Source organism: Pelobates fuscus, chromosome 12, assembly GCF_036172605.1.
Source record: "Pelobates fuscus isolate aPelFus1 chromosome 12, aPelFus1.pri, whole genome shotgun sequence".
Taxonomy (NCBI): domain Eukaryota; kingdom Metazoa; phylum Chordata; class Amphibia; order Anura; family Pelobatidae; genus Pelobates; species Pelobates fuscus.
The window spans coordinates 17,049,965-17,069,612 of NC_086328.1; the positions used below are offsets into that span (position 1 = coordinate 17,049,965).

At 38.7% G+C, this 19,648-nt stretch overlaps 1 protein-coding gene across 2 annotated transcripts in view; it reads right to left on the reverse strand.

The window, feature by feature from the left end:
• Positions 1–19,648, reverse strand: part of DPY19L3 (dpy-19 like C-mannosyltransferase 3) — a 32,253-nt gene that overhangs the window by 8,600 nt on the left and 4,005 nt on the right. The window contains exons 2-14 of one of the 2 annotated variants that reach the window (XM_063437457.1): positions 16,192–16,332; positions 14,099–14,223; positions 13,179–13,269; positions 11,545–11,666; positions 9,638–9,783; positions 8,684–8,807; positions 7,902–8,036; positions 7,152–7,283; positions 6,572–6,673; positions 5,781–5,851; positions 4,255–4,413; positions 2,637–2,750; positions 1,730–1,841 (exon numbers count right to left, since the gene is read on the reverse strand). In XM_063437457.1, the coding sequence (XP_063293527.1) occupies positions 1,730–1,841; positions 2,637–2,750; positions 4,255–4,413; positions 5,781–5,851; positions 6,572–6,673; positions 7,152–7,283; positions 7,902–8,036; positions 8,684–8,807; positions 9,638–9,783; positions 11,545–11,666; positions 13,179–13,269; positions 14,099–14,223; positions 16,192–16,294 (1,536 nt within the window). In that variant the 5' untranslated portion in view covers positions 16,295–16,332. The remainder of the gene's footprint in view (positions 1–1,729; positions 1,842–2,636; positions 2,751–4,254; positions 4,414–5,780; positions 5,852–6,571; positions 6,674–7,151; positions 7,284–7,901; positions 8,037–8,683; positions 8,808–9,637; positions 9,784–11,544; positions 11,667–13,178; positions 13,270–14,098; positions 14,224–16,191; positions 16,333–19,648) is intronic. The other variant, XM_063437458.1, reaches the window with a different exon arrangement.

Genomic DNA, 19,648 nt, shown 5'->3' on the forward strand with positions numbered 1-19,648 from the left:
CAAAAGCATGCGCACATCTATCCACACAGGCGCCATGCGGTAACTAGAGTACTAGTCCAGCGCAGGTGTATATAGTTAAATAGAGAGATATCTCCATTAAAGATGTTCCATTCACTCTCTGCTGATGGGTCAATGGCAGCAGTGAGAGAGAATCTCCTGGCAGTGCAGACTAAAGAAATACAAGGCCCGTGGCTCTCCCCTTGCCTGGCAGGGTTCCAGGTCCCCAGTGTTTGACTCTTGAGACAGAGGTAAATTTATCAAATACTTAGGGCTACAAATGATCAAACCTGAGACACCGTAAGACTCTAATATCACACAATAGTAGGTCACTTTATATAAAAATTAGCCTGACTGTATAAAATATATTTTCTGCATGTTTAATCTATCCTAACATGTCTTACTCATGAATATATTTTGATGCATCAAAAAACTGTGGTCTTAAATGTAGAGCAGTGATGCTGCCATCTAGTGACCAATTTTGGAAATACATACAAAGATCTGCCAACCAGTCAAGCTGTAAGACTTGCTTTTCCCACAAGAATCACAAATTTGCAGTGACTTTACTACTGCAAAGGATTCTGGGTGGGCATATGTAAATTAGTTCAACAAAGTATCACATTTAGCCTCATTACAGGTTATAGAAGAATGCAGAGCATCCAATGTAGGGGAGAGGGCGAATGGTAGATCCACACATGTTGTAAACCTGTAACTTCCATGATGGAATGCCATTGTAAAAGCTGAGAAAGAACCATGGCAACTGTAGCTCTACAACATTTAGATATCTACCATTTGGATAGCCCTGCTCTCATTTACGGTTATATTGTGTTATCCGAAGTGCTTTCCAAATGCAGTGACTATTCATTAGATATCGTTACAGACTGTGGGATAATTAATTATACTGATAGATTAAAGCCAACGGTCAGTGTTCTCTACTCCATTTCTAACATTTCTATCACTTTTAGAAACCCTTAGAATTGCTGGTCTGGGTGGGAGCATGGCTAGCTGTTTAGCCCTATAAGGACACATGACACGTGTGACATGTCAGGATTCCCTTTTATTCCAGAAGTTTGGTCCTTAAGGGGTTAAACTAGTGTTGAATGTTCCCATGTATCTCTGCAGAATACTGATATTTAGTTTATTTTCCATAAATGTCCTGTTTCTAGGATAAAGGACTGCAGGGGTTAACAGAAATGGACACGCAATCCATATGGCGAATTTGGCACAGCAATACCAGCTATATGAATACAGTGGACAATGTTTGCTGTACGATTTGTGGTTTAATGAATCCAAGTTCAGCACAGGGTTCTTGATCTCTCAAACCTTAATTTGTCTGCTCTGTCTGCACCTGGTGAAATCATTTTTCTTTTCTTTTTTTATAGCGCTGGGAGAAATGTCTACTAAGCCACCTGATGCCATCTCTCCATCCAGTGTTAAACAGTTTATGTTTCAGTGCTATACGAGAGTTCCCAGCAGTTCAACCTTTTTTGCTCAGTTTAATGAGGAAGCATTATAACCAATTCAATGAGATAAAATGGTTATGGTGCCCCTTTCACAGCACTCCAGCTCTACGAAAAAAGAAAAATCTTAAGATATTTCTAATAGATAGGCAATTAGCCATTCTGCCACTCCATGCTATAGTTCTACACAATTCATTGTCACAACCACTGCTACCCATGAGTAACGCAGATTAACTTCTGATAGAAATATGTTTTGTCTGAAGGATACAAACCCTCTGTGGGGTGTAAAGTCTAAAACACTTCAACACGAGTCCCCAAACTTCCAAACTAATGAGTCCGAAAGAAGCAAAACTGCACATATGAGATGTCCAAAGGTACTTCATCCTGAAAGGACAACACTTATTATCATTAATAGGAAACGTTCTTTTAATCACAACAGAAACACAATAAATCATGACATTCCTTTAACCCTGTATTACCCATATGACTCCATGTTAAAGGGACACTATAGGCACCCAGACCACTTCAGCTTATTGATGTGGTTTGGGTGCAGTGTCCCAGGCCCCTTACCCTGCAATTGCAATTATTGCAGTTTTTGATTATTATTTATATAGCGCCAGCAAATTCCGTAGCGCTGTAAAATAGGTGGACTAACAGACACGTAATTGTAACCAGACAAATAGACGCACAGGAACAGATGGTGTTGAGGGCCCTGCTCAATGAGCTTACATGCTAGAGTGGACAAATTGCAATAATTGCATTGCAGGGTTAACTCCACCTATAGTGGTTGTCTACCAGACAGACACTAGAGGGACTTCCAGGTAGTTTGACGCTGGACGTCCTCACCCCCTGCATGAGGACGTCCAGCGTCACCCAAAACCCCATAGGAAAGCATTATACAGTGCTTTCCTATGTGGCGAGTCCTAATGTGATTGAGGCGATTATCGCACATGTGCATTAGGTCCCCCCTGTCGGCCGACATCGGTGGAGGAGAAGCAGAGCCTAAACCAGCACCAAAGGGGAAATTTTATTTTTAAATCGGCTGCTGATTCAGGTAAGTGATAAATGGGTTTTTAACCCCTTCAGCAGCATGGGGGGACACTATAGTTTTAAGAAAAACAACTTTTTTTCTAGCACTATAGTTTCCCTTTAATATTTAGACTATACATTTTTTAATACCTCATTGTGCTAAGGCCCAAGCATCCAAACAGAAGCGTATGCATCAAATTGAATGAAATATCTGGCTTTAGATAATTTGTCTTTTTTTCCTTGCGTTTCCCATTTGATGAACTGCTAAAAGAGAAATAAAATTAGAAGATCTTTCATTTTAGTCATACGGTGTCAAATAAACAAACAAGAGAGTATGGGACATTAGGGTTTATTTACTAAGCACTGAAAAGTAGTGAATTGTAACTCACTGGAAAATATAGCAGATTTGGAAACATTTCTCCATTCACAGTTGCTATTCTGCTTGGGAATTTAATCTAACATTTTACAATTTGGTTTTCAATTCACTAAAATGTGGTGCTTTGTGAATAATCCCCATAGTGTTTTATGTTTTACCATATATCCATGCAGTGCTATTTACTTTTCAGGAAATAAATCTCTTTCTGGTGCCGCTTACCGTGGCAGTAATAAGCAGAACTATTTATGACAGCTGATGATATTGCCAAAAAACAGCACATACCAATGGCATCTACATATTGACATGTGAGACCGTGTGTGGGATCTTCCACAGACACATCCACAAACCGCAAACAATACTGCCCGAAATAGCAGCAGGGAGGACGACCAGGTTTAAGGATTTCACTTCAGCATTGTTTTATTGCATATATTACTTGTGTGTATTATACTCATAAAGTAAAATATGTCTTATTAAACCAGATTTCCTTAACATTTCGGTCAACAGGCAAAATGGTCTTCTATACAGAAATAGCATATGTAGGTTATGGAGGTGCACTCATTCATTCGTCCTGGAATTCAGGGTGCTCTAATGGATAAGTCCCAGTACCAAAAGGACCAAATATAGACTTTGAATATAGAAAATAATCCAGGCACTCCAACGAATTCCAAAGCAGAGGCAATTTTTATTGGAACAAGGAACCAAAAAACAACGTTTCGACCCCTTAGGGCCTTTGTCAAGCTATATACAGAAATAGGCACCCGCCTGCTAGGGGACCCCTGAAGCCCTGACTACAAATGTATATCTGTGTATATCTGTCCTAAATGGAAAATTAGGATGCACTTGCAGGTCTTAGGTTTAAGGTTACCCATGTATTTATTGAGTAAAAAAAAAAAATCTTCATTTCAGTGTACAACATAATCAACATTTTGACCCTTTAAAGGGAACTGGATTTGTTGAGCAGAGGAAGCAGCACCTGGGAATGTTGGGGCATACAGGCCTGATATTTTTAACTAGGCTAATAAACATACCAGCAACACGGCGGCAAGCCAAGAGTTACTCCCAGTAATCATTGCTAGCAAACACATGGATAGAGATCGTGACTGCAGTAACATATTACTAACATCAGCAACAGTCATCCCTTACAGCAATATCGGTGTAAAGCCTACCACGCAATGACTAAATCTTATGCACATCATCAGCCTTGCTCTATGTGCACTACAGTCATCATAGAGCGTGCTTGAGGGTTGTAACCCAGTAAAAAACTAGTTTGTGACACGTACTTCCAAGAACTTGACCTTACTAAATCTAAACCGTGAGCTAGTTAGTAATAAAAGTGAACAGATACATTAATCACAACGAGACAGCTGAATGACTAATGGTGGATCCAGTTACCTGAGGTTGTGAAACACTGTCATTGTGGCAGTGATCGTTAGGATGAAGAGAGCAAAAATATAAGGGTAGAACATCAGAGTATCAGAGAGCCTTTGAAACGTATCAAAAGGGAGCAGGCGGAACGGTTCTTCACACAGATACAGACTGGCATCGAAATCCCTGAGGACAGAGAGAGAAGAGTTTTTCCACATTAATCCGCAGCTTGGAGAGAATATTACGATTTGGCCCATTTTGCTTAATTGGCTGCAGGACTCAGTATCCACAAGAAATATTATTCAATGTGTGACACTGAAGATCTTTATGTAATTAGGCAATGAGTCTCTTCTGTAAACACAAGCTTGCTTGGTCACCATGGATACAATTATTGTTGCTTTAGTTTATAAGTTAACCAAGTCACTCATATGAGAGCTGGTAGGAATACTGACAGTCAAACAATGTTATCATAACAACTAACCACTATCCATTACCTAGGACATGGGACCCGGAACTCTTTAGGACCAGTCTAGATCAATTTGGGATTTCCTTGGTATGGAAGATGGGCTGATCCTACCAGGAAATATAGTTCACCAACATCTGCTGTTTTAGGTTTGTTTTTATAATCTAAACAGAGCTGGATTTTGTGTGACAAAACCTCCAAAATTAGTGCCCCCTCCACCCATATTGAGATGACCCCTTTCCTTCTAGATCCTCCTTCTCATGCTGCCAGGACATACCAGCTTCTACTACAGGGCGGAATGAATTAGTGAAGAGGAATTAAAATAACGACACCTTTCACAAGTATTTCGCTCTTTGATGTCACAGAAACGGTGGACATTTCTCTGGATTACTTGAAATTCTGCTAGAATGACTGGACTACTTGCCTTTGTACTCCATGCATTCAGACGGCAGATAAAGAAAGTTAAAACGGATTGGAGCTATGGGTGTTTGTCATTTCACATATCTGTCCATGTTCAAGGTATGTATTATAAGGCGCAGCAGTCTAATAACTTGTATTTGGCTTCTCTCTAGTTGGTTAGTGTCTATGGAAGTTAAGGTCTCCAGTAATGGATGCGACATGCAACGTGAGATCTTAGAAGTAATGATCTGGACCGTATCTGCACTCCACCTGTTCTACCACAAGTCCCCTGTCCAATATATTAAAATATTCTGCCATTACTTCCCTCTTTATTTTTACAATAGCTATCTGTCTCCATGCATTTCCTCAATTAAAAATTAGATCCCACATATTCCGTCATATTCCGTCATATTCACTCATTTGGTTTACACCCAAAGAAAATTCTATTGTGTTTAAAATCTATATTGTACTTCCCAAAATAATGTCATTTTCTAAGATTCTGGGGCCCAAACATAGAATGTGTTGTGTGAAATAAAAAATAAATAAAATATATAAAATAAGATTTATACTGGAAATCAATTCATATGATGTTCCCCATGAGATTTAGGGATTCAAAATTAAAAAAAGTGGAATGGCTTTTAAATTTGGCAGTGCAAACTATACATCCAAGACAAACAATACTGGAATTTACCTCGATCCAAATCCCAGCTTCGCTTGAATGAATTTAAAAATGTGTTCATCTGCTTGTAAATTGAGGATTTTCTGGGAAAACAACACATCACAAAGAATGAAAGAAACATTTACAGAATTACAGTCACAGTTACAAAAAATAATATTTATCATCTGCCCTTTAAAAATTCCATAAGGTAGGACCCACGAGTGATGGCATCCATGTGACATTATCATACATTGTGGAGAGTCAATACAGAACTCCAGATATTATTGAAATATTATTCCACTAAGCCTGTGAAAACCAAATCATAGGAGTGGGCTGGCAGAGATGTGAGGGAGTACTTCATTTTTAGTTTAAATACATCTGCCACATATTTATAAGCCAAGTCTTGTTAAAAAATATATTTTTTTTAACCTTTAATTAGTAAGTTAAGCAAGGTTTTGTAAAAAATTATTGAAAACAGTATCTCTCAGTGACACACAACTCAAAGTGGGTCTTGACAACTGCTTTTGGATGCATTTTGAAGATTATGCAATAAGGACACTCAATTTTGCTGGTCTATGGTTTGCTGCAAAGCCCTTGGATTTGCAGCTTCTGCTGTGAGCATTTCAGCCAATCCTGGCACTCCTATTTTCAATAGGAATGCTGGGAATATTCCATAAATCCACGCTCTGGCATTTGTGATTAATGAAATGTATTTTTAAGCATAAGGTGAGTTCTTAAGCTGTTGCACTGTATGTAGTGCAAACAGAAGGAAACATAGTAAAGGTATGCTGACCTTCCAATATCTAACTTTAACGTCCACATACCTTAATTGCCTTATTTATGATGCCGGTCAGAAACAGAACGAGGATCCCATGGAGGCAGAGATTCAGAATTCTTCTTAGAAGATCTCCATTTTTAAGGCCTCTCTGAATACAGGGGGAAAAGCCACATGTTACTCTGTGTCCATATAACTGCCAGTTACAGGGAAATTAAAGAAAGAAAATGAATTTGTGCCAAACTAAAAATAACACTACTTAAGGACGTTCTTCCAACAAAGCAAAATCATTTAAATAAATAAATAAATAAAAAGGTTAGATTTTTCCCATTTCATAGAAAAGTCAATGGTATGAAGAGATATAATGTCTATTTAAGCGTATTACCATGAATGTCCCAGGCAGGCTCAGTTCCCTGCCGAACATTTTGTTTCTGCATACCTCTTACCTGCCCCGGATTTGGCAGAGCAATCTCAAAATTCTCCATCGTAGCAACACAAAAATAATTCTGCAGAATATGGCATGACCTTCTATAATATCAAGGCAGGGTATTTCTATCTATGCTATATCCCTTCTGCAATACTATGAATAGATAGATCTGTTAAATAAACTCCATGAGATGGTTTGTTACCTGCACTTTCCTTGCTATAACTGCAGCCATAATGAAGCTAAGTAGCAAGGATCCCAGAATCATGGTATTCAAAAATTGCAGCACACAGACCAGGAAGAGTGAAAGGACCTGTGTCATGTATAGTTTTGTCACCTAGACGACAGAATAATTTGCATGAAATTTACATAAATTACAGTCAATGTAAACTAAACAAATAACGTTGAGCCAAGTGAATAAACAGAATACAAACTGGACTTTTGGCTATTTTACTTGGCTAAAACATAGCCCTTATAGAAAGCAGAGGGGGCAATGGGTACATTCCTTATTTTACCTTCAGTCTTGTAGGTACCAAAAAGTCTTGTATCATATTGGAAAAAAAAAATATTACAGAGTTTCATTGAAGCATTACGTATGAAGAATATAGTTTGGGGGTTATGAACATAGGGGGGTGAACTCTGAACATAATGTGTCTATTCCCATCATTGCTGTATTGAGTTAAAACATTTCTTCCTAGTTGCCCCCATCTTTAGGACACCAGGTCAGCCAACATTCATCAAGCCTCCATTCTATATAATTTCAAAGCCATATTAAAACAATATTTTAAATAAAGTTCTATATATAAAAATTTAATTTTCACACAGTACGTCTATTGCATCGGATTAAGATCAAGATCTTCCTCTGCCTACCCGTCCTTCGCATAAACGTTGCAAAATTAAAGTTATACTAAAACAGTTACAGTTATGATGGATGCCTTTTGAAGCCTACACCTACCTTAGAGGAAGGCACAAGGTCCAAGCAGTCCAGAAGAAAAAGCCCAATAGCTTGTATAAGCAGAATAAACTGATTAAACTGCCAGGTAAGACTGAATATGAACGTTGAGAGAAAAACCACGAACAGGGAAACTCTCTGGAACAAAGATGAAATAAAGTAGAACGTGAATTTAGTGCAAGGGCTAGACATTTAGGAGGATTTAAATAAAAAGTTTCAAACAAATCTACAGGGTTAAATTACAGAAATGCATTGTATTGAAACAAAATACAAATGATAAAATGTAGGCTAAAATAGCCACACTGTGACTATTTTAATAATTATGTACAGCTCGGAGTTTGATTAATAATCCAGTTCGTGACCTCTGTGCACCATAACCACTAAAGCTTATTGTAATGTTTATGGTGTAATGTTTATGGTGCCAACCCCCATTTTCTGTGGAACTGTTTTAGTGATCTGAAGACAAAAAGAAAATGGGTCATTCTCCAGCACCCAAGTCCTGGCCTCTCTACAGGTGATCAGATAACGTAGACGACTTTTAATCATCTATTCCTGAATCCCAAATATTAGCTGTGAGTGGGGTGTGCTCGGTTTTTGGCTAAAGCTTTGATTTACAAACTCTAACAGCCATGCCACCTTGGCATCGCTCCGAGCAGAGTCATGTGAGTGTGCTGTCACCCAGAAGAAACCAACAACTCGGTTTAAAGCACAGGGGTAGTTACACATTGAGATATTCACATATTCCATGCTTCACATAAATCAACCCATTAGCCGTTCAATCTTACCTGCCTAAAAGATGATAAATTCGGTCTAAGAAAACAAGTAATTCCTGCTATTTGGAGAGCAAAAAATGGCAGCGCCCAGTTTTCTCTCAGTGGAATGGTGAATTCAACTCTTGTAGTGTCAATTCTGTACAATACAAATAAGGTCTAGTGAGGAATATACTCAATTACACTTCTGACAATACTTTTAGAATTAAAATTGTATAATTCACTTCTCACCAGAAACAGTCAGAAGTACTGCTGGATAAGGGGATTATCTTGCCCTGGTCTTGTACTGGTTCACATCAAGGTCATATTTGTCAAAGATTTGTAAAAAGGGTACGGAGCCGTGTCCCTTCACTCTCATGGGCTCACATCTGCCCATTGTCAGGGAGAGGAGAAAGAGAGGTGGAATAACGTTTATGTCTGTCTATGTGAATGACAAACTAGCAAAGTCTCTTGGGAGTTGTAGTCAAAATGAACCTGGGGTATATAGACAGGTGGCATTACAAAAGAGTAGAGCTTTCAATAATGTCTGTGGGCACATATATGAAGACAAACTGGGTACCTTATTAAAACAAGGATGCTTAAGGCTTAAACCTATCAAAGCATCATGGGAGTTGTATTTCTTCATCAACTAGAAATCTCGATTTTAAACCGCTCTGTATTAAACGGTTATGCCACAAAGTTCTATTAATTTATACTGCGCACCATAGTTTCAGTTTATTAACTCCAGGTTTCTTCTCCCCATGTCTCTATGACATTTTTAGACTTAGGGGCCCTTAATTATATATTTTTTTTATTTATTTATTTTTTATAGTGCTGTGTGGATATAGATCGAGATGTGATATCCACAGTAAGCGCGGTCCCCATTCTTACATACGCATGGCATCTATCCAGATCTTTACAGAAATAACTGGGCCATTATTTATGAATCAAAGATAATTATGCGGAATGTAACAGCGGTTTAAAACGTACCTGTTCACAATGTACCATAAAGCCGCTAATAATCCTGAAACCCAGGTACCGCTGAGCAGCCAGCTGATAATGTACAGGGCCATTACATATACGGTCTGCAGTCCAAAGAGCGTGTATATGTAGAAATAAACCGGTTCCAAATAGGTCTGCAAAATACATTGTTTTCAGCCCATAAAAATAAATAAATAAATATTAGGCAGCTGGGCAGAAAATGACAAAAATACAGAAAAACCACAAGGAAAAAAAAAATGGTGCTTTCTAAGGAGGTGCATATATAAAAAAAAAAAAGAGGCGCCTTGTTATAGACAGTAAATAATTCACGGAGGTAAGGTGGATTCTATTTGCCAAGTTAGTATATATTGTTCAAGGTTGATATTTAGGAAACTGAGTTCTTATTAGGTAACAGTGTGCCCATTAAATTAACTTGGGCCCAGGATCGCAGCCCAGGACTGACAAGCTGACTATTTATAGGATATTCTATGGATTCCATTATTTATTATGACCTATTTATGAGCCACTACGGTCTCAGGGAAAATAAAATAGAAAATGGTAGGGAAAGCAAGGATGTACATCTTTTATAACAATTTGAAATATATAAAAGTAAATCTGTCAAATATAAGATCATGTGCTACCATATTACTATAATGAAGACAAAATAAGAATATACCACATGAAAAGGGAGTTTATAAAAAAAATAAAAATTGAGAAAACCAAAAAGCAGCGGCAAAGGTGGTTCATGTTACATTGAATGCTAATTAGCTGTATTTGCAGTCATGGCTTAGTAAATGTAACATCATACTAGAAAGTTATTATCTGGAAAAAGAAGATTGGAAAAAAATTAAAAAATAAAAAGAAGAACAGATTAGGAGATGAACATAATGGCAGTGATAGGATTGGCTGACATCTTTCAGTACACCGAGTTCTTGGTTGAGATCACTGTAGCAGTTACAAATTCCCACGATGTGCGGCAGATGACAGAATATTTATTTTTAAATTTTATATTTGTAGGTGTTCTTTCACATTTTATTGCATTATCTGCATTATTTAATAATAGAGTCATCTCTGATCTAAAGAATTCCATTGTTAAATCAATCCTAGGACGCACTATGCCGTCATCATATATCCACCCAGCATGCTCTCTGCCTGCAGTAACACCCCCCCCACACCGAGACATCCTATTCACAAAGCCGGTTCCCTTCTAGAACCCATCTTCTCATTATTGGTACTGATCTGTTCAGTATAGATCTCACAGCACCTGTTCCCTTCAATATACCAAACTCTGCTTTCCAGAATTACTGATTAACATCAAAAACCGTACCTGCAAAATCATTTGGTATAAGTAACTTGTATATGCAATGGAGTGTATTTAACTCAAACACTTGCAAGCCTAGAGGAAGGTGCATGGTGTTAATGTCAATCAGAGCACTTTTTAGACTGGCTAGAACTCATATTGGTTATAAGACTGCCCCACTATTATTATTCAGTTGTAGAACTGTGTGATTTATTTAAAAACATATCAGAACACCACTATACAGAATCACTGTGGATTCAACACTCGAGAATGATATCCTTTTCTTCTTTGTTTTATAATACAACATTAATAACAAAGGGGAAAAAAAAGGGGCAAGAACAAGAGAAGAGAAGAGAAGAAACGGAGTAAAACACAGAGGATTATGAAGACAATGACTATTATCACACAGCCAGTAGACTATTTATGGTTTGGGATTTTAGCTGCTCAAAACATTCCCATTTTCTAATGGGATTAATTTGAAATAATTGGCTGCCCAGAACCAGAGGAGCCCAGGTTTAAAAAAAAAAAAAATATATAATAATAATAATAATAATAATAATAATAATAATAATAATAATATGAACAAAACCATAAAAAGGTGGCTAAAGCTACATACCCAAAATGGCAAACTCCTGTACAGTACAGCTAGGAGAACTTCTTGGTACACATTCATTCGAGCCAGAATATTAATGGTTCTCATGGATTCTGTCCGATTGTCATACATTAAGTCAGTGATACCTAGGGTGAATGATAAAACACAGATGCAATGCTTAGAGTTAGACAAAGGGTTCCTGATTTATGAGCCGTGTTTTGTAGCATTTCATTGTAATGCAGCATCGCACTTACAATCCCCGTACCCTGTAACCAAAGAACTACCCTTCAAGACAGCACTTAATATCTGACAGCGGAATAATCAAAGCACAAGGCAGCGAGTTAATGAATCAAATCTAACTATGTGCATATCTGTAGCCTTCGTAGCACAGAGGCCCGCGTCCTTAACTCAGTCTAGTGATCACGGTTAGACATTAAACTCCAGTACATTAGGCAGCCACTCATGCGGACAGAGGGATCAAATAGAGAAAGTGTTGCCTTTTTTTTTCCCACTAAAATGTCTATTTTGGAGAACCGACAAGGAAATTCTACATTTTAGGATTACGGAGCCAAACTCGAAAAAAAAAAAAAAAAAAATGTCCAATGCAGCTATTTCAACTTATCCCTATAGGTCAAATCTTGTATTTCCTTTATTTATTCTTCATAATGTCCAATTTAATAAATAACACAATTTATGTACATGTTGCAACAACCATGCCTTGTTTAATAAGAATTTCAATAGATCTAGAAGAACGTCCTGCCACTGTATACAATGGCAGGGGGGGTATTTATACATAGGAATGTTTATGATGGGTGTCAATTCATCAGCAATCTGTTATTTGCTCAAATGGATTTCATTCAGGAGCCCACTCATTTTCTGGCCTTGAAATTCTTCTGGACTATCTGGCCGATTGTGGCAGGGTCCTTTTGATTAATTGTTTTAGAACACCTTTTCAGGAATTTAGGACTGGTTTCCATCATCATGCATTTTTGTTTTTCTATAACTTCATTGATGGAATGGATAAACCCAGAGAACCGCAGGACAGTAGACAAGGTCTGGACTTTACACCGTGACTTTGAAGCCCTTTTTCCCCATTGTTTAATGCAGTTGGCCAAAGACAGAGTATCCCACCCAATCTAGAATTCAGAAGGCAATTCTGCATGCTCAACATGCAAATTTATGTTATGTTCTCCAAATCGTACCCGGCAAGGTTTGCGTGATTGGCTCCCTGCCTCACTACTTCTTAAAATACAGTTCTTTTAATAGAAATATTTTTTTTTATATATGGACACGTAATAACATGTCTGTTGTCATAATATGCAACGTAAGCAGACTCGTCTATGTAACAGAACACAGCGTTCCCATTCATTCAATATTATTCGGAAATAATCACAGTTCTTGTCCTCTGAATAAAAATTATCTCGTCCTGCGTCAAGCATTGGAAAGTAATTGTATTCCATGATAGATGGCACCACTACAATGTATCCCTGCTATGTACATCTGTTTAATGCTGTACAATAAAAAGAAAGATTAAAAAAAAAAAATCCAGTGTAGAGAATATTAACAAAATATTTCAGCTCCACAGGGTGAAACAGTGGGAAATGGTTTAGTATTTTCCTGCACAGTAAATATAGCTGGATGTCTTGCAGATATTATACCTTGTTTGATTGACGGGGCATGGAGCATCTGCTTATAGTAAGAATAGTACAGGCCGCACTCTGTTCTGAAGGAGATCTCCCGCTCCACTTCCTGAAAGGGCAGAGGATGGAATTGTACAATGGGGTTGAAACAAAACAATGTAACACAAGTGGCTATGTGACTATTCAGATTTTGCCAGGCAACAAGATCGAGTCCACTGCTGAAAAACCTGAGAAGGAACAATCAGATCATGCCAGCTACAGTAAGGTACACAGGCCATTCTACGATCTATCTTTAAATATGCATGCACATCCCATCACTATAACAAAGTGTATATTTATCACATATGTCCACAGTTGTGTATTGTTGCTAGAAATATAACTTACTTTTAGAGCCACAAGATATGCAACAGCTCTCTGTGTCTGCTCCCGATATATCTACAACCTCTGTTAAAACTTAACCCATGATCTAGAACAGTGGTAGGCAACCTTCGGCAATCCAGATGTTGTGGACTACATCCCCCATAATGCTGGCAAAAGCATCCTGGGAGATGTAGTCCAAAACATCTGGAATGCTAAAGGTTGCCTATGCCTGATCTAGAAGAGGGGTAGGCAACCTTCAACACTCTAGATGAGGAGGACTACATCTCCCATAATGCTGGCAAAGCATCAGGGCAGATGTAGTCCACAACATTTGAAGTGCCGACAGTTGCACTCTAGAATATAGAACATTGCAATTCAAATCAGTCAAAGATCCGCAACAGTCCAAAACTCAGGGAACCAATATGAGACCCAATAATCGAGACTCCTTCTGCGATTTAATAAGATGGACATGAGAGAGCAATGGTTCTAATCTGACAGAAAACTCAATTGCAAAAATCTACCATTCAAAGCCTGTAAAAGGTTTTATACCCCATAAACTAACATGCTATGCCTTTTACCTTTATACTTGAGAACCACAGATCATTTTCATGGAGGGTAGCCACATAGAAAGTGGTTACCAGCCCAAGGCCCAATCCAGGGGTCCCTAAAATTACTTGAGTTAAAATCCACCATGCTGTTGTACCTGTAAATAAAAATGGAAAAATAAAATAAAATGCAGTACTAAGTCTTAAATCACAAACATGACAAAATGGAAACAAACAAACAAAAAAAAAGAAAACCTGGTTTGGAATATTTGAATGATTTTTGGGAAAATGAAACAATTGCTTGAAGGGTGGACTCATCCTTAGGGTAAACTATGCAATTCTGTTTTGTTTGTTTTATTTAAATTTTAACAATGTGTGGTTGAAAGTATTGTTCTACGAGGGAACTAGGAGCAAGCTTCACAACACTGGGAAAGGGGAAAAAAAAATATTTGAGCAGTAAAACTATAAATAAACAGGGTACATTAACTGTAATACTGCCTTTGTGTGATTTTCTCAGAGATCTGCCTACATTTAAATCTGCTGTTTCTCATGATTCAGCTCTGTCAATAAATTGTGGTTACAGCTATGACTCACTCTATAACTATACCAAAACCACTATCCAACCATTTGCCAAACTCCATAGTCAGTCCCTGTTCCTTAAAGTGCTTCTTGGTGTGCAGTCAGGCACTGAACGAGAGCATAAACTATAGAACTATAACTACTACAAGAAAAACGTGCCGCAAACTGCCCTTTCTTAACTTTTATTTTATTGTATGTATCGTTTTGTATTTATGAGCTGCTAGTATGAAAAGAGTGCTTACAAGCAATAAGTAAAAAAAAAAAAACTGTAAGATATATTACTATTACATTTGGCAACAATTGCAAGCTCACACGTGAAAAATACTAATGACTAGTATATCAATGTTTATCAGGTCTGTCCTCAGGGCTCACGAATACCGGCAGATTTCAAGATATCCCTGCTTTATACAGGTCAGCTACTCAGAGATTACATTGAGATACCCATCCACTGGGAAGAACAGCCTGACACCAGGTCTGTTGATGGATTCGTATAAGAGTGATATACAGTGTAATACAAGGACCTGTTAACAGGATTTTAGTGGAATCCGAATTATTATTATTATTGTCGGCCTCTCGGTGACTGTAAGAGATGTATTATTTATATAGCACCAGCAAATTCTGTAGCGCTGTACAATGGGATTAAATGAATGCTTTGTAGAGGTTTGCTGTGCCTTCCCCTTTTAAAATGTCACCAGTGATACAGTAACGCAGGATTTGCCATCAAATAGCCTGCCAAAGTACTGAGGGAGATGTACTTCCACTCCAGATGTGGAGATTCTTGACAGTATACTCCTTGTGTAATATCTATTCTAGCGGTAGATGGCCTTGGAAAGCCAGATATCGCTTAACACAACTTCCCATGACGTTTTGCCAGTTTAGAATTTGTATGAGGATCATAGAAATTGTAGTTAAAGGAGCACTATAGTGCCAGGAAAATAAACCTGTTTTCCTGGCACTATAGGGTTATTAGTTTCTCCCCCTTCCTCGTGGCCCCCCTCCCGCTGAGCTGAATCCCATTCCGCCACTTAGCTTAATCCAGTGCCGGGCTCCTTCGGCGCTGGTGACCTCTCCTCCCCCTGCCGACATCAGCTCCCGAGTAAAGCTGAATGATCATGCGCGGCCAGAGCCAAACACTTTTTAAACCGCCCACTGGAAATAATTACTCAGTGCTTTCCTATGGGGATCTGAACTCACGCTGCGTGAGTTCAATGTGATTTTTACAGTGAGATTCGTGGAAGTGGCCTCTAGTGGCTTTCAGGGAGACAGCCACTAGAGGCTGGATTAACCCTGCAATGGAAACATAGCCATTTCTCTGAAACGGCTATGTTTTCAGCTGCAGGGTTAAAACTAGGGGGACCTGGCACCCAGATCACTTCATTGAGCTGAAGTGGTCTGGGTGCCTATAGCGGTCCTTTAAGGAGTATGTGTGGTGCCATGGTCTGTCTTATGTAGGTGGGCCTTTGAATATTAGATAATTGAACTTGTGGCAATGCTCTCTGTATAGACATAATGTCTGAGATTGTGTCAGCATCGCACCAACTCCTTACCGGAATGTCCCTTCACATGTTGCCTGGTGTGTTTCTCAGCCTGAAGTCCCTGGTGACTTGTGTCGGAGGAGTTTACCCGCTTTCGCTGTCTAACGGTTGTCATTGTAATAATGTTTCTTGCATATTATTTCTTAACTTAGTCTGTATAGGAAAAAATAAATAAAAAAAAATATATACTCATTCAAACCTCCACAGAAGTAATAGTGATTCCCACACCTGATGAGTCAAAGGCCTAAAATATACATTGAATATTGTACCCAGATATACAACACATACTGAAAAGAGAAGAGTCACAGTACAGCTATGAGTAATAAAGCAAACACACAGATTGTACACGCAGACATAGAATGGGAGGAGGCTCGAACATAAAATATAGATACACAGAATTTATCTGTGCAGTTTTTTGTCCTGCAATTGTAGACTATAATAAAAGAAATAAAAAAAAAAAAAACAGAATTGTGTAAAACAAAAAGGGGAAGAGACACAAAACAAAAAAAAATACAAATTAATTGAAAAAAAAAAACCAGCTGGACTGCTAGAATACTCCAACTAACCTTTTTTTTTACCTAAATGATACGATTTGCTAGGGAAACATTGAGACTAAAACCAAGAGTTCAATAATATTGCAGAATGAAAAAAAAAAAAAAAGACATACCAAACATGATGCACTCATAAAATTGTATGTTACCTATCTGTTGTACACTAAAATAGTAGAATATATACACACACGTTGATAGACTTAATTTTATATATATATATATATATATATATATATATATATATATATATATATATATATATATATATATATATTGGAAGGCCAATTGGCCTGAATTTGTGGGAGGAGTTATGACCCTATATAAACCCTACCCCCTTACTTACCTTTGCCGTTCAAGCTGTGTTGACTGTCACCATAGTTACCTGCATTTCCTGTCAGCGTTCCCGCCAAAATTCTGCAGCAAGCAAGCAGTCTCCCTCCAGCAGCACCTACCGCAGACTTCCGGGCTCATCCACCGGCTGCCCCACGGCTTTCCCGACTCGCTACCCGGCTGCCGGTCACAAGGCCGGCACGCAAACGTAAGCTTAAACGTGGGGAATAGCGTTCGGCTATTTCCCACGTTCGGGCCTAAAAACGCAGGGATAGGCTCCCTAGATCTATTACTTACCCGTTCATTTAATCCACCGTTCATGTACTTCTGCGTTCGGGCAATTTTTAGCCGACCGCATTGTACACACGAATTTCGTTCTCTCTTACGTACGCTTATACTCACCTTACGTTCGCCTGTTTCTCACTTTCGTTAGACGAAACACATAAGAATGGCTGGGTCACGAAACATTTATTTTTCATTAATCTAAACCACCGGTCATAGTATATCTCTCTTACACGTTCGGTAGACGAATGCATAAGGTTCTATGCATTTTATAAAAGTTTATATTGAAGTATGTTCCTCTATGTATGATTTTATTTATGTTCACGACACTACCTACATTTTTCCTTATTCTAAATGTCATCACTTCACCACACTGTCACATTTAAATTATGTATATATTCCAGGCGTTTTTCTCTTAAAGGAACAGTTTCCCCTTTACGGTTGCAGGGCCTAGCCCCACAAAAACCTCTTAAAATTATCAAACTCCACGCTCACTTTTCCAGTAGTTTTATTTTAAATCCCTGTTAATTGTAATACTATACTCAGGTTCCTTAATTTTAAAAATGTTTTAGGTTGTACTACTTATTCTGTCAAGAAGACTCCAGGAGGTGGCTCCAGTATCCAGTACCACGGTATCAGGTAAATAAGGTTAAAAAATGTTACGTTTCTCCTGAGGCCTCATTTCAGCCTCCACGGCCTTTTTTACAATACCCTCCGACCTCCAAATGGGCTCAAAACTTTAAACACATCAGGTTAAAAGATGACTCACTCTCCAGGTTACTATTATATTAAATGTTAAATTCTGTTCTAATTTCTACATATCTTTACGTAGACCTGCACCATTCACTACGTCTTCAACGTCCATCAGTCTACCTGGTTCCCGACGTTCCAGTAGTAGGTATCCCTAATCTTACTCACTACTATTACGTCCTTCTAAGGCCTCACTTCACCTGCATATCTGTCAAATAACATTGCTCAGTCCTGGTATCCCAGGGGCTTGTCTCAAAAAAAAATTTGAACCTACGTTCAGGTCTCTCTCATTACACGAGCGTTTATGATACAGTGTTTCTGTTTCACACCATTCCATACGTTCTACATTTTTACACTTGGATTACCAATTGCACGCCTCTGGCCTACTAGCATCTTTCTTACCCCTAGGTTCCTGGACTGGACCTGATTATACAAAGTATATATAGACCTATATATTGAAGTCGCCTGAACAATTTCCTATATACAGAACTAACACTTTCCTATATACAGAACTAATACTTCCTGCAAGAGACAAGCCCCCGTCAGGGTAGAGAACTGGCTTTCAGGGTTAGGTGCTGGCCCTAGCTTCCCCCAATAATACTACGGTCCGCGAGGTCTACACCCCTCATACCCCTCATACACGGAGGTTCAGCCCCACAACCAAATCATAGCAAGCCACCTCGCTCGCTCTTCTTTAGGGCTACAGTCAGGGCTTCCCATGTCACGGCCACACGTTTTGAATCTCTTACAGTCACCGAGAGGCTGACATCCTGCCACCTCCTTCTGGTGGCCACAAAATCCCCAAATCCCCCTTGGCCCAAATAGGTAGAGCCTCTCACCGCCGCTTGGTAATAGCAGGGCCTCATATGTCACTTGGTTCAAAAATTTTAATTCTTCGCTTCGGCATTAGCTAGCAGGCCAGTTCTCCGGAGGTTTCATCCCACCTCCACTATACGCTACTTATCCATATCATTATTCCTTTCAGGATGTCGCAAGAACCAATCATCGATCCCCCATCAGATGATATACCCAGCACACCAGCCAGGCCTGGGTCTCCGGTGGAATCCCTCACTCCTTCTGATGTAGAATTATTAAAAAGTCTTTATTGTACTTGTATTGAATTATTGCACTAACTCCATTTTAACCTGATGCTGTGACAAATCCTCCATTTTGTCCTCATAACCTGACTTCTCCATATGAAAACTACATTACATGACAGAATTGCTCAGCACATCTAACACAATAGACAAAGACTGTATTTTTCCATAAAGATATGACTAACCCAGGAACTGCTGAAATTCCCCTAACTCGCAACATAGTATAAATTGAAGGCCATGAGAACACTGTAGTAATGAAATGTTCTATTCATAAGAGACCTTGCACCTGACCACGAGATCTGACATCACCGACCGTGTAAAATGACGCTCAAGACCCCCTTGTCCCCACCCGTGTCCAAAATAATACCACCTCTTGGTGGGTGGACACGAAGCTAACCACTTAGTTTTTGATCCAATTAATAATATTGATGGGTGGACACTGATATAGTCACATAACAT